Source organism: Notolepis coatsorum, assembly GCF_963971535.1.
Source record: "Notolepis coatsorum genome assembly, chromosome: 16".
NCBI classification, from domain to species: domain Eukaryota; kingdom Metazoa; phylum Chordata; class Actinopteri; order Aulopiformes; family Paralepididae; genus Notolepis; species Notolepis coatsorum.
In genome coordinates, this window is record NC_140180.1 from 58,217,289 (window position 1) to 58,243,626 (window position 26,338).

Below are 26,338 nucleotides of genomic sequence, written 5' to 3' on the forward strand. Positions count from 1 at the left end.
GACCCTATGGAGCCATCTTGCCTACATTCCATGTGTCAGATGCGTCAGGCTACCGTTGCCCATGAAGTCACGATCCATTCAATTAAATATACAAGTCAGTATTCTTTGAGATGGAAAAAAATCTACTCAGAACACATGGGCCTAAGCAATATTGCCTAATGCAGGTGATGTATAAATCCTGGAAGTTAGCTAATGTATTGGGAACATTTTTAAATGTTATAAAATCATATTGATAGATTTGAAGACATAAAACAGCTCCTATGAGACTACAGTATGTGGCCCCGTTTTATCGGATGTAAAACATCAGGGCACTGGAAATATCGCACAGTTGGGAACAGGCTATTTATCTGTTTCACTCCTCCAGCTAAAATTACACACACAAACTAAATGTGGCTTACCATTCGGTGAGAATAGGCAAAAATAGGTGAGGGAATGGGAGCGGAATGACCTCCGTGGAGGGGGGGGGGGGGCATAACATACTCCCAACCAGCTGTCTTTGATTTTAGTATAAGAAAATAAGGGCTGAATAACATAATAATCTATGAGTCCAGGCCTACAGTCCAGTATACTGTGCTAGCAAGGTAGCCTGTTGTGCAGCAGATGATGCTGGGAGGTTGACATGGAGTGATATTAATTAACCTTCATTGATGATTATAGATCAAATAAATAAATAAAAAAGGTCTCACACTTATCAATATTCAATTACAAATCTGTCCCGTTTCCATCTACCCATCCATTAACTGCATGTTTCAACATAGCGACACAGACATGTGAATTTGATTTACATCACAGAATTGAGTAAGAGTATAATTTAGCCTACACCGCCACGTCTCAACACCCTCAGTGGAGAGAACCTTGCACTATGCAGTATCACATCCCTACCAAGGGCTGGTTAAAAATAAAAAGTGTGTACAAAATGTGTCATTATAGGAAGACAATGACATTTATGAATAAGTATGAAGGCACAAGGTGAGTCAACTAGTTTTTCCCAATTTGCATTCCTAGATCCTATCCCAAACACAACATCTAGGCCTGGCTGTGTTCAGAAAGCTGGTGATGAAAGGACCAAGCCTTTTTATTTGCATAGTACAAGAAGCCTGTTAAACCGCCAAACGGTCGTCTCCATCCCCGAGGATGTGTGCCGTTTGTCATCATACATTTAGAGAACAACAGGGCAGCGGGCCCCGTCTGTTGAAGCTTGCTTACCGGTCCCGGGGTGTCTGTGAGCTCCGTGCGAGGAGGAGGCGTGTCGCTGCGCCCCCGGTGACAGGTAGCTCCCCTGGGCGTGCTGCTGCTGCTGGCTCTCCGGGTAGCTCCGACCTCCGTGGTGCGGCGCCCAGCCAGAGTTGCTCTGCTGCGGGTAGTTCACCCCACCGCTGGCGCTCATCATGCTCCCGTTACCGACTGCGTTGCTGCCGTTGTTCCCTCCACCACCACCGCCGCCGCCATTCATGCCAAAATGATAAAAGCCTGACCGTGAGCGCGATCGAGTCCTCGGGGGGTCCATGGCCGAGAAGGGCGGTGGTGGCTGGACGTGGAGATGAGTCTAGCTGCTGTAGTGGGAACCTCCCTCTGGTTGTCAGGTCGAATCTTCGCGTCTCTCTGACTCCTGCCCCGTTGTCTACGTTACCGCCCTGTTCCTCCGAGTGGTGTGTTTATAAAGCCGCTAGTTATTATTACACAGAAGCGAGAGAGCTGGAAGTAGAAGCACAGGGGGTTCAGAACAGCGCAGAGCTGTAATGTCGCACATCATGCACTAATCTGCATCTCCTCTGCTAACGTTATATACGAGGCTGCAAAACACGCCGCTTATTCTATGAATCCTATAAAAGAAAATATGTATAACAATGTATTCTATATTCTCATGTGATGGCGTGAAACACTGGTCATTCAAAACACTATGTTAACTTCTGTTATTGGAAACTCAAGTCAGTGAGCTGCTGATACACAGCTAGTGGCCAGAACAGCTGAGAGCAGCTCTCGGGTTCTCTATTGTCTTTTCACAATAAATGACTGGCTAGCTTTCCCACGCTGTGAAACTAGTATTATGGTATAACATTACTCAAAAAGCAGTCAAACGTTGACAAAACAGAAGAACCAACAGCAGCACCATTTGTTTACAAACCAGCCCAGCTGACTAGAAGTATGTCGCTGAAACACGAAGAGCTTTAACAGCAACTCGACTCAAGCAAGATGGCTTGTTGTCAGCGAACGTTAAGTACATTAGCCGTGCTGCTAGAGAGTTAGCTGGTTGTCACACTATTTATGTACCAAAGCCCGTCACTTAAACACAACTCAAATGATACGACTAACATACTTCTAATACGAACATTACAACCCGTCTCCTCCACGAACTCTCCCTGGCCTCTCGTTAGAACGTCGACACTCCACGGCTAGCTCGGTGCTAACAACAGGAAGGGAGGTCTAGCTTGTTGGAAAACACTGCTGTTATGGAGGCAGCTGCCCACATTACAAACAGCCAGCAAACAACGCAAGACAAATCAATATAGTCCAAATATAAACTGTAATATCAAATTAGTAAAGTCAATATAAGCAAGCAAATACCTTATCAAATAAGTACACGACGTCCGTGCTATTTAAACCCCTGCCCTGACGGTCGCTCTGGAGTGTGTTCTCTGGCCGCGGGGAGCGGAGATCAATCAGTGGGGTGTTCACGTCACTCCGCAGTCACTTCACATCGAATACAGACTACAGAGACATAAACATTATCGGCCTATACGTTTAACAGGCTACTAGTGTGAAGTGATAAAGAAAACACAATGGAAGACGGGAAGTTATTATCTGCTCTACGATTTGACTGATTTAAGTACGATTCAAACCGACAGGCAGTAGCCAAGCTCATGAATAATTTAGCAGGTTTTAACCAGAATTTTTTAGCTTTTTACTGCATTTCAGCTAAACAAGCATCAAATCTGTCCAATGTGAAAGTGATACAATTAAATTAAATCGGTATACCACCTTTATGTGAGAATCCTGCCTTTTTTGGATGGGCGTGTCCGTCTGTTTTGTTTGTGTGCGCGTGTGCGTGTGTGTGTGTGTGCGTGCGAGTGCAGAGGACATTGTACAATGTGGCTGGTTCAATATACAGCATACAAAAAAAACATAATCAAACATTAACATTTACAATCTTGTTTTGCAATATTACTTACTAAAACAGCCAGGGCCAGCAACCAAATCTCAAGTATTTTCATAATTTAACTCACTGGGCGCCATACCCGAGATAAGTCGGGTTATCTCGCCATGCGTCGAGCGCCATACCTGAGATTTCTCTGGTTTTGGTCCTTTGATCTTTTTCCTTTGATCCCTGTTCTATACGGTCAACCGGAGCCCTCTAGGTCTCCCTGGCTCATTTGCCTACGTTGGAATTGCAATGACGAGCGAATCTCACCAGGTGGCAGTATCGCCTACCTTCTGAACTGGAATAGCTTGGTGTGGATACACCTATTCTCTTTATTTAAATTTTTTTTTTGCAAGGGCCCCTCCTCGGAGACGGAGCGACAGAGCGATCGCCTCGAGATTTTTTTGCCTGAAGCCTATTTCCCGTATACACAAGTATAGACATATACACAGGTAATCGCGATGGCGATGCGATCACTGGGAATAATTCTTTTTGGAATACCTTTACCGGACGTAAAACATGCTCGACAAACACGATCGCAGTTTCTAGTTAGAACGAACCCCCCCCCCCCCTTGATGATTTTGTAAAGACATGGTATATACCTTTGATTTGGGAGTATTTGGGGTTTCAGGCGATCAACCAGATTTGGGCTTATTGCATATAACAAGTCATATCTCGCGATCTATGAAAAAATACTGGATTATTTTGGAAAGGGCCGATGTTTAGCGTGTAACACACTACAGTGTGTAGAAATGAACTGATTAGTCCGTAATGGACTAATGCCTGTCAAATGAGCCATACTATTGTCTCCATAGCTATAATACAGAACACACGATGGGTCTGCAAACATCGCTAAAATGGTCAATAACGCTGGCGCCAGGCGGTACAGATGGGGAAAGTGGGTGGTGCTTAAAGAGTTTTAAGGGGAAATTAAATTAACATAAAGTAGGTGTCCTACTCAATGCACCAGAAGCAGCCAGTCTGTTGTTATTCCATGATTTTATTTTCTTTGCCGACAAAACCCGGCCAATGCTTTTATAAACTGATGCATTTATAAAGTTATTTTTTTTCTGAGCAAATCTAGTGTGCTGTCAGAACACAACCAGTAAATGACCAAGAAAGAAATGTATGTATGGTACGGTACTGTAGTTGAAATCTTGTAATCCAGGCACAAAAACGAATATTACAAGATTGTAAGGCATTTTATGTTCATAGGCTTTCGCTTTGGGGGAAATGGGAGTTTGTTTATTTTGAAGACTTGAGACTCTCTAGTGGTCAGAAAATAATTATTGCAGGTTAGGGGTGAACATTTTGGGTTATGCAATGGTTTCACATAAATAACCAATACAATTTAAATTGCATAAGATATTGAATACATTTATTTTTCTGTAAAATTACTAGATATTTGTGTTAAGAAGCACCATGTCAAATTTAGTGGCAATATCTAAATGTAATATTTATAGTTGCTTTTGATGATTATTTTATGTTTTGTGAAACTACAGTAGTTCTAGGGGTAAAATGTGATAATATCTCAAAATGTACCTATCCAGGTCGAATCACCATTTTCATGATGTGGTGCCTCCCCTTAAATAAATAAACATGTGTGTTCTGTGACTGTAAACTAGGGCTGTCTTAAATACTTCGAAGCTTCGTTCGATGGCACAAGCTTCGAACATTAAAAAAAAAATCGAAGTTTAAAAAAAAAAAAATATTAATTTCTTTTTCAAAAAAAAATTCAATTTTTTTTTTACTTCGATTTGTGTGTGTGTGTGTGTGTGTGCGTGTGCGTGTGCGTGTGCGTGTGCGTGTGTGTGTGTGAACTACCCATCCCAGTTAGGACAGCCGAATCCCGTCCAATCTTTCGCCGTCGACTAAAGACTCACTTCTTCAACCATTATCTGAAATGATATTTAAAAAAAAAAAAAAAAAAAAAAAAATCTAACCGTGACTAACCTTACTGTCATGCACTTGTCCTAATAAACTAACCTACACTGTAACACGCAACACTTTGATGAACATTGTTACTCAGCTGATAGAGTTGTACCCTTCTTGCTGTCTTGTCGTACAGAACTTGTAAGTCGCTTTGGATAAAAGCGTCAGCTAAATGACTAAATGTAAGTGTGTGTGTGTGTGCGCGCGCCTTGTAGAATTCCACACATAAGAAAGAAAGATACTGGGATGAATAAACAAAATAGGAAATAAAATGTAGAAATGCATGCAATACATAAATAAATATGAATCTCCATATATGAAATATAACATTTAGATAAGGTGCTACTGAGATGTTTTGGTGAGTTCTTTGTTTTTTTGTGGAAGTTGCCCTTCTTAAAAATGCATGAACATTCACTGATAATTGGTCTGTAGTGGAGTCTACAAGGTCTACATTGCCGGACCACGTAGAATCCAGACCTTGTAGACTGACATAATTCTGTGCATAGTTTAGTCTACACAGGCCATATTTCAAATAATCAAAATCTTACTTCATTCATCTTAAACATTCTTGATTTGGGGGATTGGTAGTTCCCATGAAATCTGAAGTTGTTCAAACGACAACAGCGATCCACCTTGAATTAAATCACACAGCCGAGTGAAACCTTGTTGGATGCGTCACAGTCACGAAAGGGGCTACTTAATTAATTAATCCAACCCACTTTATTTATAGAGCACATTTAAAAACAACAAAGTTTACGAAAGTGCTGTACAAGTCCCACAACATAAGAAAAAAAAATAAAAAAAATAAATAAAATAAAATAAATAAAATCGAAGCTTCGAATTAAAATCGAAGCTCGGCCCCGAAGCTTCGATTGCCAAAAAAAGCTTCGAAGGTGAGCCCTACAAACAGAGCATTATACTTGTAGCATAAAATAATGATGAAAAGGTGTATATCCCCCAAATACAAGAGTACACAAGTATGTTAAATTGTACATCAGAAGAATGTGGCTTCAAAAATAACACTTCAAATATTGAATGCGTTTTCTTTCCTTTTTATAGCCACTGGAAACCCAAAATCCACAATAGCCTTCTAACTATGTAATTTAGGGTCTTATGTACATAATGTAAGCATCTAAAAAGTTAGAAATGAGTTTCAATCCAGATAGTTTTAAAAAACGTTCCTGATTATATTCAGACATTCATTCAGAAAATTATGCAATCAATTCCACAAACCAATCGTAAAAATCACTCTGCCTCTGGTGAGATGCTGGTGGCCCACCCACTTGGTGCTATACATCAGTCCGCAATGCGTGAATATTTTCCCTAACGGAGTTGCACTTCCGCGTTCGGTTTGCACGATCTGATTGGCCACTGACGTTTCTGGTCATGTGACATCTGCGCCAATCATGTGACGCCTGTTTCTGCGCCTATTTCCGCCTCTAACAGCCTGCAAACGACCTAACGCCTAGTTTATCACTGGTTAAGCTTAGGCGACTCTTTCGAAGTTGGTTAAGGTTAGAGTTTGGAATCAGGGCTGGTGTTCTATCGCCCTGCTCTAAGACAAACTCTAACCTTAACCAACTTCGAAAGAGTGCCTAAGCTTAACCAGTGATAGAAACAGGCGTCACATGATTAGCGCAGATGTCACATGACCAGAAACGTCAGTGGCCAATCAGATCGCGCAAACCGAACGCGGAAGTGCAACTCTGTTAGGGAAAATATTCACGCGTACATCAATCACATAGAATTTCGATCACCACGCCTCTATTTTGGTCACACCACGCCCCTTTTTGGGGAAAAAGAACTTTGGGGAAATAAACAGGGATTAGATGGTGTTTGTTTATAAACTACAACTTTAGGACAAAACGCACAGATATAAATCATGCTGAAGACTATTGTTGCCCAGAAATAGTCATTACCTCTTAGTTTGAGGTCACTTGGAGACTAATAAGCATAATATTAAATCACCACATAGGGAAATTAGGAAATATCCTGCAGCTGACTGGGGAAATAGGCCTGAAAACGGATTAAACCTAACTTTTCACAATGGTGTGAACCCTCAATGGTGTGCGCTACGCAGAGCCCGAATGACGTGACTCAGGCCTTCAAATCAAAATGGCCTGATTTACTGGAGGAGGAAAGGGGCTGGGCTGAATCTGAGCAATCCGCCAATATGGTATTTAGACACAAACACATTGATACGAACTCCTATTACTATAATACAATGCTAGAGACTGAAAAATGACATTTATAGTACATAGCCCCTTTAACATGATGCATTAACAAAACAAACTTTTCAAACAATGTAAGCGCTCTGCTGACAGTTTTTATACAGGACAAATACAATGGCGGTCAATAGGAATGGTGTCTGTTTGCAGCTAGATTGAGAATTCAAATTAGCCTAACATAGTTTGAGCTACTGTGTTATGCTAACTAACAGACTGAGGTACACCACCCAAATCTGTGTTAATCACAGAATTGATAAATAACTCAAAAGTGTAGCATAGCAAAGCTAATGCTAACCGTTTCATGTAAGTGAATGGGAAATGCTAAAACAAATAGCTTCTTACTCTGGGAGGTAAATAAAAACACAGATTTGGGTGGTCTAATCTGGGCCCTGTTCCTCGTACCTGGCTAACTGAGTTAGCCGGATAATTTTCAGGATAACTTGACATAAGCTAGACCGGTCGGTTCCCCGAACCGCGATTGTCTAAATCACTATGGCAACCGATCAGAATGTTTGAACCTGCTCCAGCGCAGGGTTTAGTTCAGTTAGCTGGATCAACTGGCCACGCCCTCGCAAATAAATGCCAGCTCTCCTCACAGATCCCATTATACCATTCTGAATTATGTTTTTGCGCTTCGTTTGTCTAGAGGGGGCTTTTGAAATGTAAATTAATAGAGCTAAAATGCTGATAATAAATCATTTTCAGCCTATGGATTTACTTTGTCCTAAATAATGCACGTCATAGTTATACGGATACGGCGCTCGCGAGTCGCGACACACACTATGTGGTTATTTTAATAACGGAGCATTGCAAATGTGAATCCCGCTGGGATATCTTTAATGAATGAAACCGGGCGTTTGGCTCTGATTCGTTTCATATTCTCCGCTGTGGATGTATTTGTTTAACGGAGCGCCCGGATTGTGTTTAATTCAAGCATAAATTGAAGCGTCTTTATGCATGGATTGTGGATGTTGAGGGATTTGGGGTGCTTTTTCAATGTATGTGATGTATAGATTGGGGGAAGATGGTAGCATCTAACGGTGCCAGGTCAGAGAGGGCAGAAATGTGTTTGGCTTAGCAGAGGTTGGTTCAGAGCGAGTGAGCACCACACTGAGCAGGGTGTTTTGTTTGTTGACATTCCTTGTAAGAACATCTGAGATAAGAGCGAGTGTCTCCCAGAGCAGGAGGGAGAGAGGTTCATCTTAATGAAACGTGAAATGTGTGTAAAGGTTATTAACGCAGTTGTCATGACAACACGTCGCATGACAACCAGAAGGCGGGGCCGTCGTTGCGACGACGAACATCTATAAGTCGAACGGTGTTTCCGGGTGTAGGGCAGACTAGAATCTGACCAAGAGCGAGTAGGACTGAGATCACACAGAAGACACTCTCTCCTCTCATTGAGAGGGGGGGGGGGGGGGGGGGGGGGGGGGGGAGGAAGAATGCCACATCATCACTAGCTTCGGCTAACGCGAGGAGGGTTAGGCTAAAGACCAGGCCTGAACACTATTGGACTGAATAACAAAAGGACGATAGACGAACACACCGAAAGATCAATAGAATAGACTCTTCAAGGACTGTTAACATCTGAGCTGAGGTTTCTGTTTATCAAATAAAACCACGCTTCTCCTTGTAAGGTATTTCACGTTGTCGAAGTGTCGAATTCTTACGGAGGTGGAGAGTTAGTATGGTTTATGGATTGCACTAACGGGGGAGATAAGGATCTTATCAGCCAGTGTCGGAGAGACGGCAGGACCATTAAAATGACACAACGCAGAGGAATTGGATGGAGAGCCAAAACAGATGAAGACGTGATACTGGCCAGTTTGATCAGGATCTTACAATGTGAATTACGACGAATCTGAATATGTGGATTGTTGAATTGTATCAGTCACTCACACGTTATTGTGATATTGTAACTGGGATTAAAATGTCTGAGGAGATGCGCTGTTTGACGGATTTGATGACATGGACGTGACTTGAGAAAATGAATGAGCAATTGCAAGCCTTTGACGTTTTGATGAATGAATTTGAGAAAATGCATTCATCTGTTCAAGCACTGTTATCTGATGATGAACAAGAGGGTGATTAACATGACTGTTGTCACTGGTATAAACCAAAGGTTAATCAATTCAATGCATGTATGGATGATATCCGAAACAGATTAAAACCTTATTAATAGTGAAACTGTATAGCCTCCAAGCCTCTCTGACACGTTATTTCGGGGGTCGCGCCTTGAAAACTTTGGGAACCATGTATTTATATTATAGTACATGATACCTAAGCACATACAGTACAGATATCCTCATAAGTATCTATTCATTCGTATCAATTAGATACTCTTTGTTTTTATCTACTTATTCTGAAAGAGTTGAACAATTATTTTCGCTAGCAAGATCTCATTCGATTATTCATTCCATTAAGCCTACTGCCAGCAGGCACATTTAAAGAAATATAATCTGATTGATTGGGGTAATGAGGGACTTAGAATTTGCCTATATTATGCATTTAACTTGTCAGCGAGGCTATTGAGCCGTACTGTATTGTACCCATTCTGCAATCTGTTAATAAAGTTTTCAATCAATCAATCAATCAATGCCGTTAGAAAATCAGGATTTCTGCGATCGACACCTGCTGTCTTTTCAGGTGAGGCGGCTGCGCGCAATTATCCTGAGTATCAAGTCTGGTTCGAATTAACGAGACTGAATCAGCGTTCGAGGAACAGAGAAAGCCTGGATTCAAACATCGGGTTAATTGAATCTGGCTAATGGGACTTTTGACCGACTTAGTTGAACCAGGTACGGGGAATAGGGCCCTGGTTTGCTAGTTAGTGGATTAGTCAAGCTTTAGGGTCCATTTGATACATGTGCAGTTTATAGCAAAGCTATATCTTTGTTTTTCCTTCCTTTGATTAACTTTTGTATGTGCTGAGTCCCTAGCCTGGCTCTTTGTCTAGAGCCAGACTAACGTAGTTTGCCAGTTAGTAGATTAGTCAAGCTTTCTAATCAGTAGGGTCCTTTTGATAGATTTAGTAGTTTATTCCATAGCAGCAAAACGTTTTTAAATGGAAAATAAAATGGCCCTTGAGCTGAAAAGGGAGCTGTCAATCAACCGTGATCTGATCACGCCCCCATGATCATCCTGAGAAAAGATCTGGGCAGCTAAATTAGCTTTTTTTTTTAATAGTTTGATATGATATTTACATTCTAAAAATGTTTAGGCCAGTTTTCAGAGGCTTTAAATAAAATAAACGTAAAGCCAAACACAGAGCCTGGGGCATAAATACAGACAACCTGTTCCCTGTTTATTGTCCGTCCTTGGATCAGTCATACATGGGGTAGTGATGGGACTCATCCCACCAAAGTAAAACGCACATGTTATCTCCGGTGGTGGCGCGCCCTCTGTTTCGAGGCCAAGAGGGTTTTGTCCGTGGCTGCTAGGTCGTCGCATGGGTACAGCTCCCGACGTTTCCTCCTCTTATTCCACCTCTCTGCCTCTTGGCTCCTCTCCCTGCTCTTACTCCTCCTCTTCCTGTCACTCTTCTCACTTCTCCTCTTCTTCTGTGGGGGGGGTGTGGGGTCCCTGCAGCCACAGGGAGGAGTCCTGCTGAAGGGGTCCCTAGGGTGGGTGTCATTGTCAGATCTCCCCAGTGGTATCCCCCCTCCCCGTCTGGCTTGAGCAGCCCTCCTCAGCCTCTTTACCTCCCTCCTCTCCCTGCGCTTCTCCGGCCACGTCTTTCTACGGCCCTCCTTGCTGTGCGCCTCCTGGTCCCTCCTCCAGCTGCCTCCGAAGCCCTGGGCCGGCTGATCCTCCTCGCCATCACCTCCCCCCGCTGGCTTGGAGGAGCGCCATCGATCACACAGAGGCATGGGGCTCACAGCCTGTAGCTCTGCAGGCACACATGACAAGGCAAGACGAGATTCTCTAAACTGGACATTCCTCTCAGTGAGTGACTGGTAGGGCTGAACGATATGTTGAATTATGTCCATCTTTGTTTTCTCCAAAGAGCTGTGTTTTCTGGTTAGAACTGTAATCTCTTGAACTACTATGCTACACAGAATGAATTGTGCTGCGACCTTAAGCCCTCATATATTAATCAACCAGATCCACTTTGTATCGGTTTGTTAATGTCTTAACATGATTTTGAGACGTGGTTCACAATTAACCTGACCCACCAAATCGAACCATCTGGGAAGTCATGCTTTGAAACAGTTTGGAATAGGGCCAGCACTTAAAATATATATATACTGTATATTTGGCAGTGGACTGAATCCAAACCACGCCCATACTGTAACTCTCACAAGTGGTTCGGGCACAAGCAAATATCATGAAACCGGATTAGATGGATTGTCACATCCCGCGAAGCCAGCGGTCATGTAAGGCTAGTTTGTGATACCAATGCAAGGGAATCCATTGTTTCCCACACAGACCACAGGAGCAACTAATGAAAATGAGTAACAGTATACAGACTTATTTCATGGCCAGGTAACTTCACAAACTAGGTCTACAAAAGTTCAACATCACTGTGGTCCGTATCCACTTCCATTAATTTGTGCTAAGCTAGGCTAGCTTGCAGCCGGATAGCTTTCTGCCAAATGCACAGAGACTAAATTGGTATCCATCTTATTGTCTGACTCTGGAGAAGACAGTAAGCACATTTCCCATAATGTTGGCCCGTTCCTTTCAAAAGCATTTATAATGTGTGTATTTATGGCATCACCTTTGGTTCTTCTCCGCATCTTGGTGCCCCGTTGGCGAATGTCCTCCTGGGTGTCATAGTGAGAGACATACGGAACAGAGGGAAACATCCCACTCACCATCCTCCTCCCAGTGCATTCCTGAGACAAAGAGAGAGAGAAAGAGAGACAGAGGGAGAGGGAGGGATAGAGAAAGAGAGACGGATACAGTGCAGTAGGGAGTGGGACAGTTAAGAGAGAAAGAGGATTGATTGATTGAAAACTTTATTAACAGATTGCAGAATGGGTACAGTACAGTACAGCTAGCTAGTAGGGAGAGAGGGATGGAAGGGCAGATGAGGTAGAGAGGGTGGAAGGACAGAGGAGGTAGAGAGAGAGGGATGGAAGAACAGAGGAGGTAGAGAGAGATTAATGGAAGGACAGAGGAGGTAGAGAGAGAGGGATGGAAGAACAGGAGGTAGAGAGAGATTAATGGAAGGACAGGGGAGGTAGAGAGAGAGAGGGATGGAAGGACAGAGGAGGTAGAGAGGGATGGAAGGACAGGAGGTAGAGAGGGATGGAAGGACAGAGGAGAGGGATGGAAGGACAGATGATGTAGGGAGAGAAGGATGGAAGGACAGAGGAGGTAGGGAAAGGGATGGAAGGACAGAGGAGGTAGAGAGAGGGATGGAAAGACAGAGGAGGTAGAGAGAGAGGGATGGAAGGAAAGATGGTGTAGGGAGAGACGGATGGAAGGACAGAGGGGGTAGAGAGAGAGGGATGGAAGGACAGAGGAGGTAGAGAGAAAGGGATGGAAGGACAGAGGAGGTAAAGAGAGGTGAATGGAAGGACAGAGGGGGTAGAGAGAGAGGGATGGAAGGACAGAGGAGGTAGAGAGAGAGGGATGGAAGGACAGAGGAGGTAGAGAGAGAGGGATGGAAGGACAGAGGAGGTAGAGAGAGGGATGGAAGGACAGAGGCGAGAGAGAGGGATGGAAGGAAAGATGATGTAGGGAGAGACGGATGGAAGGACAGAGGAGCGAGCGGAGGAGAGGTGAAGTAGAGAGAAGGGTTCAGAGGGAGAGACAGGGGGTAAAGAAAGGATCAAAGACACAGAGAGAGAGGGGGGGCAGAGAATGGTAGGAAGAGGTTAACACTTTGATTGCCCAACCCGAGTTTTCTCGTTTTTTTTTTATTAGCGATCTGAAATCATATTTCATCAACCAAGTCTACCGTTGGAAATCCAACCACTCCAGGCGCTCTGATGTGAAAAAAGCGCCTCATATCGTCTCCCAGATGGTAATTCACCCTTTTGGATTGAACTCAATGAAAATTAATGAGAAAAAAAATCCCTGACTCCACATTTTACTTCTCACTCACGCAGCCGGCATCGATCAGCTCCACTAGTGAGCCTCAGAGCAGCAGAGATTATGTGTTTTTACAGTATACACAGTGAATCAATAAAAAGATCGATTTTTTCAAATGGTGATCAGGAATTGGAATAATCCATTTGGATACCATCTGATCTCAGGTAAGGAATCTATGTTACCAGTATTAGGATAATCAGACTCGTTTTCACAGAGATATAAGCTTTTATGTGATTATGTGATATTGCTGTTTGGCTGTGCGAGCGGTCAGTAACGCGGAGAATCAACTCGCGGCACGAGCGTGCATGCGCACACATATACTATCGATAATCTAGCGTTTATTTGAAAACGATTCATAAATAGGCCGAACAATGACAACGTTCTAGAATATTCCAGTAAAAGGCGATTATCATGGAATGTGTTATTTTTTCCGTGAAAACAAGTGATTTTCAAAATGCTAGAAAACGGAAATGAAGCGATAAAAAAACAATCTGCTATGACAATGTTGACTGGAAAATGAGTCTTTGATAAGCGACGGGCAGATTAGACACATAGCCATAATTTAAAACATAGATTAGGCGATATTAACGTTAACATTGAAGTGGCCCTGGAATGGGCGGCTACGTGGCGTAGTGGGCAAGGCGCTCGCCACGAAATCTGGAGACGCTGGGCTTGCCTGTTCGAGCCCAGCGCTCCACATTTGCTTTCAGTTTAGCTGGTCGTCCGTACTAATACACATTGGCCGTATTAGGGGGTGGGAAACTGATGGGTGGGGATCGGGTGTTGTGGACAGCGACTCCTACAGGTCGGTTGGTGCGCCTGCGCAGTAGAATCAGGAAGTGTCGGGGGCAGCGTGAGCCTCCCACGCGTTACTCCTCGCCACTGAGAGATCGAGCTGCGCAGGTGAAAAAATGCGACTGCTGTTACCTCAAGTACCGGAGGGGACTTGTGCTATGTATGACTTAGTCCACATTGCAGCCGGCTTGTGGGAGGCAAGAAACAGCGTTCGTGACAGGGGGGGGGGTTGAATTGGATGATACGAAATTGGGATGGGAGAAAATATAGAAAAATGGGAGAAAAAGTGGATAAAAAAAAACATTGAAGTGGCCCTGGGCATTCAAGGAGGTAAAAAGGAATTAACCTTGGGCAATCAAAGTGTTAAGGTACGACGAGTATGCTATCTGTTCAAAATTTAAAAAAAGCTGAAGAGTTAGGGTTAGGGAATAGGAACGCATTTGAATGGCCCTTACATAACCATGGTGTCCAATCTTAGAGCAGTTGTAGCAGTGGGCGGGCTGTTGGACACGTCTGTGGGTGTGGTCTCTCCGTGGCCTGAGGGGAGCCTCTCCTTGTGTCTTTCATGAAAATGTCAAACGAAAGACAATGAATTATTTAAAGTAGGAACACCTTCTTAGCAACTATAATGGATAATAATGACAACTGACTGTGTAAATGATCACAACCAACAATTGAATGAAAAAAAATCTAATATCATCATCTCTTCCAGAAAAAAACATTAGGTGGGAAGGGGGCAGGGGACAACTGACAGGGATCTGTCTGTCTTAGATCTTCACCAAGTTATTCATCACAAATAGTGGTGAACACATCCAATGTTCATGGTTCGTTGTTTTTCTGTTTTGGAAGCCCTCAGGTGTAAAGTGTTTCCAGGTCAATGTGAAATACCATAAAACTTCCATTGAGAACAGAGTCCCATATAGCCGCCTGTCCCTTTCACTGGCCGGGTGTGGCTACACGTTTTTTTGACAAATGAAGGCCATTCTCAAAAGCGTCTAGCCGGGTCTACATTCATTGATTATCTGGGTCTACATTCATTGATTATCTGGTTGCCTTTGACACTACGAAGCAGTTTTTTTTTTTTTTTTTTTACTTGATTCAAATCAGTCACATTTGCTGATCGCCATGGCGGCACAGAGAAAAAGGTACAACCTGAAATTCAAGACAGTAAAAGGACCAGACTGAGACTGCGTTTTACAAGCTAAAGTTAACTACATTGCAGGGTCATAACGTCTGGTGAAAATAATTCACAGAGTGGCCCAAACTGGCCAAGTATGCCTGTCTGAACTTGACAGCAAGAGGCAGCCTGTATGTTACCTTGTGAGGCAGCTGGATTCACAAGATCACAAGATCACAAGAATCCAGTTATGCGATTATGACACAGTGGCTCGGACCAGTCAGCATCCTAAGAGGAAAGTTCTACTGGCAGCTATGAGAGTGAAAAAGAGTGCAAAAGGAATTAAAGCCCTGTCCCATATTCAATTCAGTTGAAGCTAATAAATGTAATTAATAAATGTATGCTTTACGGTATGATAATAATATGGCATAAGAGGTAAAACCGGTCCCAGAATAGTGATGCTGGCTTTTCTTCTTTTTTTTATGACTGTTAAAAGTATCTCAAACTTAAAACTGAAGCCTAAAATAATTTTGAGGTTGACATAAAAGACATAAAGACTAAAAACCTGTTCCCAGGTTCTAGCGGCTGAACCCTGTTAAGGTTAAAGTGAAAGAAATGTGTAACCTTATTCTATTAGGAGTGAGTGTGTGTGACACTTTCACTGCCAATATCGACTCCAGAACCAAGTCCTGTTCTGATATGCTTTTAATGGACCTACCGTATCTCAACCTCTGCCCTCCTTTCTTGATCCTCCAATCACAACTGTCGCTTTCCTCGGACAAAGTGGAGAGCAACAGTTGTGATTGGCGGATTGAGAAAATAGGGGCGGGTTTGAGATGAGGTCAATTGTGTTTTTCTTTTACTCCTCTGTGGTGACTCACTGTGCGGTGGTACTGTCTCCATGTATCTGGGCAGGCCTGAGGAAGAGACAGAGGAACTTACTGTACTGAGCACTATTGTTGGCCTAATTGAAAATAAGTGTAATTACTTACAAAGATCATAAACAAAACAGAAAGCGTACACATGCTCTGGGCTGCAAAATATTTCAAAAATATTTCAAAACAAACAAAACGGACACACTACGCAAACACACACCACACACAAACATGTATGCATTCAACCTGGGGGTAAACTGACATCAGATAGGTGTCCAGTCATGCCACAGCGATGGCAGTGTTGGTCCCACACAGGGGGCCCGGGGCAGGACCTGGGGCTGTGTGAGGGGAGGCCACAGCTGGGGCAGTGGCGGCCAGGACAGCCCCTAATGAGGTGGCCCTGGAGCCCACACAGCACACAAATAGAACGCTTCTGTTGACACAGAGAGATACACGGATTTAGGAGAACTATTAGTAGTGAATGGGGTCAATTATTTTCAACTGAGCTCTACGCGAGTGGCGGGGCGTGTGTCTGTGTGTCTGTGTGTCTGTGTGTGTGTGTGTGTGTGTGTGTGTGTGCGTTCACCTTGGGAGTGGTGCAGCTTTTGGCCAGGTGTCCAGTCTTGTTGCAGTTGTGACAATTCAGGGAGCGGTCAGGTGTAAAATAACGGCTGGGGAGAGGCTGCGGCCGCTGCGCAGTAGCCCACTGGACAATTATGGAAAGCATTATGACACAATGAAAACATGGTAAAAATAGCATCATCAAATGAGCCCATAGTGCCGTGTGTTCACACACACAGAGGAAAGAGACCCTACAAAACGACAAGGCCCTACACCTGGTTTAGTGTGAATTGGAAATAGCAATGCAGTGCAGATATTTCCGGTTTCCGAGTCTGGATTTCATGATTCACTTTTTTTCATGATTCAAAATTACGTTATCAATCCTGAGTTGATCGTTTTGAAAATTGAAAAGAGCTGGGGGGATGTCTCTCACCCAAAGACTGATGTGGGCGACAGTGGCTCGGGAGATAGAGCAGTCGTCTGGTAATCCAGAGGTTCCCGGTTCGATTCACGCTCCTCCCGGGCAGTGTGTCGAAGTGTCCTTGAGCAAGACAATTAACCCCTAATTGCTCCTAATGAGCAGGTTGGCACCTTGCATGGTTGCCTCTGCCGTTGGTGTGTGAATGTGTGAGTGAATGGGTAAAATGTGAGGAACAAATTGTAAAGCGCTTTAAAAGCTGCTATATACATGCAGCCATTTACCATGATGAGATCATACTGACACAGTGAATCCTGAAATCGAGACACCACAAACATCCAGCAGCTATTTTCAATGGCACGCAAACTATAAAGGAAGGAATCTCTGTGTATCTGCGTGCATCTGTCTTTCTGTCTTTCTGTCTGTCCTTCGCATATCTGGAGAACCGTTCATTCAATCGGCCACACGCTTGGTGGTTGTATTGCTGAGGACCAAACTATAACAACAAACTTTACATTTTGGCCTGTAACCTTAGTTTGAACTAGCCCCTTTCGTGACTTTCGGTTTGCAAGCCTGGGGCTTTTGTGACCGCAGTCACTTATATTTACGGCGCGATTACCCAGTAAAGAAACAACCAAGCGTGATCGCGGGGCTCGGGGTGTGTCAAAAATACATCAGATCTGAATTTCAAAGATACCCAGCGTACAATATGGGTTTAACACAGCTTCACGATGGGGTCTGGAAGCTCGGAGTTGCTAATAAACATTTTAAATCATTTTCATAAAACGAGTGTACTCACAGAGCGAACCTTGGCAAAATGGCTGGTGCGTCCAGCGATCACTGCGCTCCCTATCGGTCCCTGTTGGTCATTACAACAATACACAGGAGACGCGCTCAGCAGATTCTACCCTGTAATGGCCTATAGGTAATGACCAACAGGGACCGATAGGGAGCGCAGTGATCGCTGGACGCACCAGCCATTTTGCCAAGGTTCGCTCCGTGAGTACACTCGTTTTATGAAAATGATTTAAAATGTTTATTAGCAACTCCGAGCTTCCAGACCCCATCGTGAAGCTGTGTTAGACCCATATTGTACGCTGGGTATCTTTGAAATTCAGATCTGATGTATTTTTGACACACCCCGAGCCCCGCGATCACGCTTGGTTGTTTCTTTACTGGGTAATCGCGCCGTAAATATAAGTGACTGCGGTCACAAAAGCCCCAGGCTTGCAAACCGAAAGTCACGAAAGGGGCTAAATTTGAACCTAAATTATTTCCCCTGGATTCTGTGGGTCCAGATGAATCTATCCATCAAAGCCCGCAGGATTATCAAAGATTTGATTTGATTTGATCTTTATTTATCTTGAACATTTTCAACCATAAACACACAAATTTGTAATAACAAAAAAATATATATAATAAATAAAGAAATAAAATAAAATAAAATAAAATAAAATAAAATAAAATAAAATAAAATAAAATAAAATAAAATAAAATAAAAAATAAAATAAAATAAAATAAAATAAAATAAAATAAAATAAAATAAAATAAAATAAAATAAAATAAAATAAAATAAAATAAATAAATAAATAAATAAATAAATAAATAAATAAATAAATAAATAAATAAATAAATAAATAAATAAATAAATAAATATATATCTTCCTAGACATGGAAGCAATAATCAACATAGCTCAAGACAAATGGTTTTGTTTGAGAAAGGACAGAAAGAAGCAAAGCTTATCTGGTCCTGCCCCTTTCTTACAATATCATATTAATATGTAATAAAAAAAAAAAAAAATATACCTATCCACTACAGCAAAAGATAAATAAATCATTACAAAAATACTAGTTCACGTTATTTTCAAGCTCCTCTAACTTATACTTGTCCAAGAATTCCTGTTTATATCTGCATTTAAACATTTCAATAGTATTACTTGTTTTTAATGCTACATCAAGGCCATTCCAAATGGATACCCCACAAACTGAGATGCACTTGCTTTTGAGAGTTGTACGGACATTAGGTTGTTTTAAATTCAATTTCCCTCTTAGATTATAACCCCCATCTCTGCCCATGAAAACATTTTGCATGTTGCCAGGGACTATATATTTTGTGTTACTAAACATGAATTGTGCAGTTTTGAATTGAACCAAATCTTTACATTTCAGAGTTTGACTTTAAAAAAAATAAACAATTGCTATGATCTCTATAACCAGCATGATGTACAATCCTTATAGCTCTTTTTTGCAGTGTGCATATCTTTTGTAGGTTGGTTTTATATGTATTTCCCCAAACTTCAACACAAGATCTCAACCACTTCCAACCACAAACTGTTTCAGCTGATGCCATCCGGCAAATGGTACCACAGCCTGACCTGGACCAGCAGACTCCAGTTTCTTCCCCCCAGGCAGTCAGACCCATGAACAAATAACATTAACAGCCTGCTCCAAACTGCCACGTGCTGAGTGACTATCAGGACTAGTCTACCATTTCTCCCAACCTTTCCCTATGCTGCATAATGAAATTGAAGGGAAATGGTTGTCATTGACAGAGTTACCTTGTCCTTGTCTGATATGGCCCAGGGTTGTTCAACAGCTTTTGGCCTCTGATCTATTATGGAGAGAATGGTCAAGGTAAGTATTATATTAAAAGGCATTCATGAGGAAGCACATTCCATTGCTGGCAGGTAAAAAAAGAAAATACTTACATTTTCCAAGAAAGAATTTAACTTTTCATGAATAGCTATAAGCAACCTCATTTTTAGATTGACGCAAGGTATGGATTAAAATGAGTTCTAAACAGGTGTTGTGGGCATCAGTGTCAAGAAATTAACTATATCATGAACATAGGCCTTTTCAATTCAAGTAGGCTATACACAAAAAAAGACAAACAAAGTTATACTGTATGTTACATTATGAAATACGAAGTTGTTGAGTCACTTAAATACAGTGACTGTTACTCATAATTATGAGAAAGGTAGTATTACAAACATTGATCAGTCACTGAGCGGATATAAATTTGATGGAAGAAGGTATTACTGTCTGCAAACTTTTCTGTTCATCAAAACGGACCCAAATCTGCCAGATATGGACAAACGGGATGCTCCCTATTGAAAATGTATTAAAAACAGACATAGACAGACGACACAACGGATCAATGTGACGTGAGCTGCAGCCTAATAGGGGAAGTAACGTAACGTTCAGTCACAGGCAGGAGTCTTCAATAACATTGAATGATGATACATTTTGTAAATAAATGTGTACTCTTATTTTCACATTATCGTTAACATAATTCGCAAACATAGTAGTTCATCCTGTGTACTTCATACTTCGTGCCTTGTTGAAAGATCGGTTTGTTGTTTTTTGCCTCAATGTTTCCCGCTTCATTGTTAATGTTAGTAGTGGAGAATTTAGTATAAGGGACATCTGTTTACTGGAGTCTACCACAAGTTCCATTGTTATTATTGTTGTTGAACTTGCAAATGTCACCAGAAGGTGACGTCACTGCCAGAACATGCACTCACTCTCTTTCGTCGCAGGACAGGGCAGTAGTCTGCTATGCATTCACAGTCAATGTAATATATATAATCTTTTTACCGGCTACGATGACCATCAAGATTAATATTTATATCACTTGGGGAGGCGAGCCGCGAGCAGGCTCTCGCTGCTGGAGCGAAGCGCTGTACACCTGTCAAACGGTAACACAGTGTCCTAGGTGAGCTCAGGGAGGACACAAACCTCCTGTGGAGCAGAAGGGGAAAAGTTGATTGTTAAAAACATCGGTCAAAGACAGAAAATCTTCGGTTAACGTGACCCCTGCTCTGACTCTATAGTATTTATTAGCAGCTGCTATATTGTCATAAGGATAGCATCTCACAAGCAGGACTAAAAATAAATAAGCTAGTGTATATATTGCACAGCAACCGCCTTGCAGGCAGCCATGAGGATCTGTTTCTTTATACATTATTTATTAAATGAGTAATACATTTAATTGGAGTAGTTCTATAACTTTCCTATTGCCATACTATGATTTTATAAAAGCAACAGCTCACTTCAGAGTTCAAACCGCGATATATTCACATTATATCACAAGGGGGTTATCGGCCCTCCGCTTCCCCAATAACGCCCCCATAGTTGTGATATAATAACAATATACCACAACCTGTCGTGAGCTAAATGCTTAATTATATTGTATACAGAACTCTTCTGTGGAATTAAATAGTTTGCAGTGCGGAACTCATCTATCTGCAGAAATACATTGTCTGCTGAACTCTTCAGTCTGTGGAATTCTATTGTGTAACGTTATGATATAATATTACTGGTCTAGTACCAGTCTAGAGTCTCTAGACTATTACATGCAGATTGAGATTAATGCAAAGTTTTCTACATAGACTTTAAGTTTAAACTACCAACATTTGTCCAAATGGTCTCAGCATTGTAAAGGATTAGGCTAATTCAATGACTAATAGAACATTTCCGTTGGGGACTAGGGATACTACTACTAAGGGTGGGAATCACCAGGGACCTCATGTTTCCATGTGATTGCCAGGGTTGTTCAACAGTTTTTGGCCTCTGACCCATTATGGAGAGAATGGTCAAGGTAAGTATTATATTAAAAAGGTATTCAGGAGGAAGCACATTTCATTGCTGGCAGGTCAGGTAAAAAAAAATCTCTTTTCCAAGAAAGAATTTAACTTTTAATTTTAGGCAAACTTGTTTTTAGATTGACCATTGACAGACGCAAGGCATGGATTAAAATTTGTTTTGAACACATGCTGTGGGCATTACTGTCAAGAAATAGCCTAGATCATGAACATAGGGCTTTTCCATTCAAGTAGGCTATGAACAACAAAGACAAACAACAACGTTATTATTACATTATGAAATACCAGGTTGAGTCACTTAAATACAGTGACTGAGACAGGCAGTATTACAATTACAAACAGGCTAGATTCCTACAGGTGATTGATTGATTGATTGATTGAAAACTTTATTAACAGATTGCAGAATGGGTACATACACACAATTGTTAAGGGGATGCAGACCAGAGAAAGACTTTCGTCTTGTTTACATCAGGGTCCCCCATTTTCAATTCATCAGGACATATATGACATACATGACATACAGATAGTCAGACTCAGTACTGCTACATCTATACATTTATGACATACCAGATTTGCAAATACAGTACTGTTTGTGATACAAAAGGAGTCAAGAAAAGGGAGTATATACATTTGACGTAGAAACTGTACATTGGAGGAGGTTGGGTGGGGTTGTGTGGGGGGGGGGTTGGGTACATTGGGATATTGACAACCATACTGGGTAATTTACATTGGAGGTGGTTGGGGGGGGGACACTGTATAAACAAGCAAAACGGTACATTGGGGGGGGGGGGGGGGAGACACTGTACAAACAAGCAAAATTGTACATTGGACTATTGACAAAACCATACTAGGTAAATGACTGTACATTGGAGGGGGTTGGGTTAGGACATTTACAGGGGCCAGTTTTGAATTGCAGTCTCCCGTAGGTGTCCCTTGAGATTGGTTTTGAAAGTGGGTAGTGATCCACATTCCTTTACAGCTTTGGGTAGGGCGTTCCACATTGATGTGGCATAATTGCGAAACGTGTTTAGTCCCTTATTTGAGCCGAATCTGGGTTTAACATGATTTGTGGAGCTCCCTCTGGTGTTGTGATCGTGGTATTCACTGACCTTTGGGAAGTATTTTGACATGTACATGGGTACCTTGGTCGTGTAGTGTATCTTGTAGACCAGGCCCATTGCAAGTTGCTGTACTCTGTCGTCTACTCTAAGCCATCCTAGGTTGTCAAAGTGGGCAGGGGTGAGGTGGGTTCTAGGAGTAAGGTCAAGCAGTAGTCTGACCAGTTTGTTTTGAGATGTTTGTAATTTTGTTTTTAGCGCCTTTGAGGTGCTTTGGTACCATGAGGTGCAAGCATAGTCGTAGTACCCTTGAATGAGTGCTCCTGCCAGAGTCTTCAGGGTATTCCTGTTTACCAGAGAGGAGATCCGGTACAAGAATCGAGTTCTTTGGTTGACTTTTTTTATTACATTGGATGCCATTTTGTCACAGGAGAGATTAGCCTCTAGGATGGAACCCAGGTAGGTAATTTCATCTTTCCTTGTGACAATATTGTCACCCACTGTAACTGAGAAGCCATCAGTCTTGCTGAGTTTGTTATTTGAACAGAAGAGAATGGACTCCGTTTTGCCCATGTGTAATGATAGTTTGTTATCAGCGAGCCATATGCAGATTCTGCCTAGTTCCGAGCTGAGGGTTTTTTCAACCTGTAACTTGTTCTTGTCAGAGACCAGCAGGGCTGAGTCGTCCGCAAACAGGAACAAGTTGCAGTCACAAGCTGACGACATGTCATTTGCATAAATTAGGAACAGTAGCGGTCCTAGTATGCTTCCTTGTGGAACACCACAGCTCACTGTGAGGGGGGGGGATAGGGTACCGTTTACCTCCACCATCTGTTCCCTCCCCTCAAGGTAGGATTGCATCCAGCTCACTGATAGACTATCAAAACCAATTGCTTTTAGCTTGTCAGTCAGAATGGAGTGAATGACAGTGTCGAAGGCCTTTTGTAGGTCCAGCATGACCATGCCGCAGTATTTGCCCGCGTCCACCTCTTGTTTGATGTGGTCATTCAAATAGAGAAGGCATGTGTCAGTGGAGTGGGATGTTCTGAAGCCAGATTGGAATTCGTAGATTAGATTTTTTTCCGCTAGGTACTTTTCGACCTGTTCGTAGACTATTTTTTCCATGACTTTCGAGATGGAGGTGAGAATAGAAACAGGGCGGTAGTTGCCTGGGTCTAATTTGCTGCCCTTTTTGTGCAGAGGGGTAACCCTCGCAATTTTGAAGTCCTTGGGGACGTGTCCCTGTTTTATGGAGAGGTTTATTATGTGGATTATATGGATCATTATGAATCTCTGGACTCTGTATATCACTGACACTCTGCCCTCAGATGCATCACTAACACTAATGATAGATACAGCACTCATCACTGTGTCCTTTATGATAATATATAGCAAATATATCAGAATCAGAATGGCTTTCTTACTGATTTGAGTTACTGCCAAATCATTAAAAGGTCAGTGAAAACGGCTTTGATGAAAGAGACCCCTTCCCTTCTCTACTCTGATGTGGCTCACTGGAGTGGCACTCGGACTGCCCCGTGTAGCAGCCCACCTATTCAGAAACGCTTGCATAGATTAAAAATAATGAAGACTAACAACAAACACGTTATTCCAGGCCCTCCATCTTTCATTGTTGAATTAACCATTTTATAATGAACATGAAAGGATGGGAAAGATACAATTGAATCTGCAAAAAGTAAAATCATACAGTGAATCCTGTAAGGACATTTGACTGAAGACAACCTTGTAAACTTTTGTGGTGCAACTTCTGCTTGTATCAAATCTCTTTGTAATTATTTTCCGAGGGAACCCCCAATTTCAGGAGTCACTACCTTGCTTCCAGAAGGTAGCTACTAGTTGTAGAATGTGGTTGTCACTCTTCTTCATAAGCAAACTGTGTCGACTTGACAGGATTAAGCACTCAAATGAGGAGTGACAACCACATCTAGCTTCAGTCTGTGTGCGTGTGCGTGTGTGTGTGGCCTAAGACTGTGAAGCATTCTCCACTATCTACAACAGACTTTGACTCTGAGGGAGATCTGAAAAATGGGGCAAGGGATCCTGTCTGTGTAGAACATCAGTTGACACAGTCAGATCCTCACCTTCATCTCCTGAACCATCAGAGCTGCTGCTGCTGATCCAGTAGCCAAGGTTGAGCTGGATGTCCCCGTCTCCCTCCAGCTCCTCTCCTCCCAGGATCATCCAGTCCTCTATGGGATCATCACTTCTCTCCAGCTCCCAGTCTTGCCCTGGGTGTATGCCAGGGCTGGAGGGTGAGCTGGGGCTGCTGTCCTGCCGAGCCCGGCTGGTGGAGAGAGGGAAGGCGAGCACCAGGGAAGGAGAGGAGTCTCTCTTGACCGGATCCCTTTCAGTGTGCTTTTTGGACATGTTGCTGTGTTTCTGATGACCCCAACTGAACCCCAGCTCACTTTCTGAACCACTGGAACCCTCGACAAAGAATCTGTCCTCTTTTTCACATCCTTTCTCTCCATCCTCATCCTTAGGATAGCCCATCATCCAACTGATAACATGCAGCTGAGCAGCACTGCACCATACAACGTTAGTCACACTCAAATTCAAGTCAGCTGACGTTAGTGTAAAAAGTGTCGGTAAACTAAAAGTATTGGATCCAACTTTTTTCTTCGATCATGACTAACAATAACGTTAACAGTTGGTGTTGTTAATGTTAACGTTAATGTTACATTGGTCAATCTATTTAGTATACAATACACGTGTATCAACGTTAAGCTAACGTTTAGCCTTGCTAGCTAACGAACCAAAGTACCGGTATTTATGCAAAAGAACTGTTTCACAGAAACTCGATTGGATATGGCTAAATAAATCGCACGGGTATTAATACGTTATACGATGTTTACTCCGTTGAAGATATACCTCAGTAAGCGCAAGCGACCGGGACGCGTGATTGGAGGGGCTAGTCATCTGTTTGTTTATGTGTGTTGGTGGAGCACTTGCCCGGGGTTTCCGGGTGGAATAAAGTTGGACAACCAAAATAATACCAGGTGTGCATTCTGCCTGGGCCCGCCTATCTGATAGGACATAGGACATATTTTTTCTTTAATTTGGTAGTACAGACAGTCGGAAAATCTAAAGAAAGTCTATTTAAATCCAAGTAAGTGTTACACAATTACCCAGATTGACTGCTAGATTTAGTAATAATAATAATATCTTAAATTTATATAGCGCCTTTCAGAAGACCCAAGGCGCTTAACGGATGAATGAATGAAAACTTTATTTAACAGATTGCAGAATGGATTGATTGATTGAAAAGTTTATTAACAGATTGCAGAATGGGTACAGTACAGCTCAATACATACAATTGTTAAGAGGATGCAGACCTGAGAAAGACTTTCGTCTTGTTTCCATCAGGGTCCCCCATTTTCAATTCATCATATGACACACACGACATACAGATAGACAGTACTGCTACATCTATACATTTATGACGTACCAGATTTTCAAATACAGGACTCACAGCCAAGGAAAGGGAGCGCTGGATTTGTGCAAAACGCCCTGTTCCTAAACCACACGCTATCAGTCGTACTCGTACC

At 42.4% G+C, this 26,338-nt stretch overlaps 2 protein-coding genes across 3 annotated transcripts in view; both read right to left on the reverse strand.

Annotated features, from left to right (window-relative positions):
- The window catches only part of LOC311242791 (E3 ubiquitin-protein ligase RNF38-like), an 86,578-nt gene extending 83,955 nt beyond the window's left edge, over window positions 1-2,623 (reverse strand). For both annotated transcript variants that reach the window (XM_084331826.1, XM_084331825.1), the window contains exons 1-2: window positions 2,566-2,623; window positions 1,207-1,695 (exon numbers count right to left, since the gene is read on the reverse strand). In XM_084331826.1, the coding sequence (XP_084187952.1) occupies window positions 1,207-1,507 (301 nt within the window). In that variant the 5' untranslated portion in view covers window positions 1,508-1,695; window positions 2,566-2,623. The remainder of the gene's footprint in view (window positions 1-1,206; window positions 1,696-2,565) is intronic.
- Window positions 2,624-8,834: 6,211 nt separating this feature from the next.
- On the reverse strand, window positions 8,835-25,682 carry LOC311242700 (uncharacterized protein). The gene is made up of 8 exons (XM_084331703.1): window positions 24,872-25,682; window positions 19,666-19,718; window positions 16,715-16,834; window positions 16,391-16,561; window positions 16,135-16,170; window positions 14,592-14,696; window positions 12,020-12,137; window positions 8,835-11,188 (listed from the first exon to the last, which is right to left on the reverse strand). Exons 1-8 carry the CDS (start codon window positions 25,284-25,286, stop codon window positions 10,677-10,679), a joined length of 1,530 nt encoding a protein of 509 aa, XP_084187829.1. The 5' UTR covers window positions 25,287-25,682; the 3' UTR covers window positions 8,835-10,676.
- Window positions 25,683-26,338: the final 656 nt, after the last annotated feature.

What these genes read in the sequence shown, in the direction of transcription:
- LOC311242700 (XM_084331703.1), bottom strand. Translation starts at nt 25,286, where the DNA reads ATGATGGGCTATCCTAAGGATGAGGATGGAGAGAAAGGATGTGAAAAA. An exon ending in TGACTGGACACCTATCTGAT is followed by an intron (nt 16,171 to 16,390) that starts GTCAGTTTACCC and finishes TCTCTTCCTCAG; the next exon opens with GCCTGCCCAGATACATGGAG. An exon ending in AGATTGGACACCATGGTTAT is followed by an intron (nt 12,138 to 14,591) that starts GTAAGGGCCATT and finishes TCTTTGTCTCAG; the next exon opens with GAATGCACTGGGAGGAGGAT.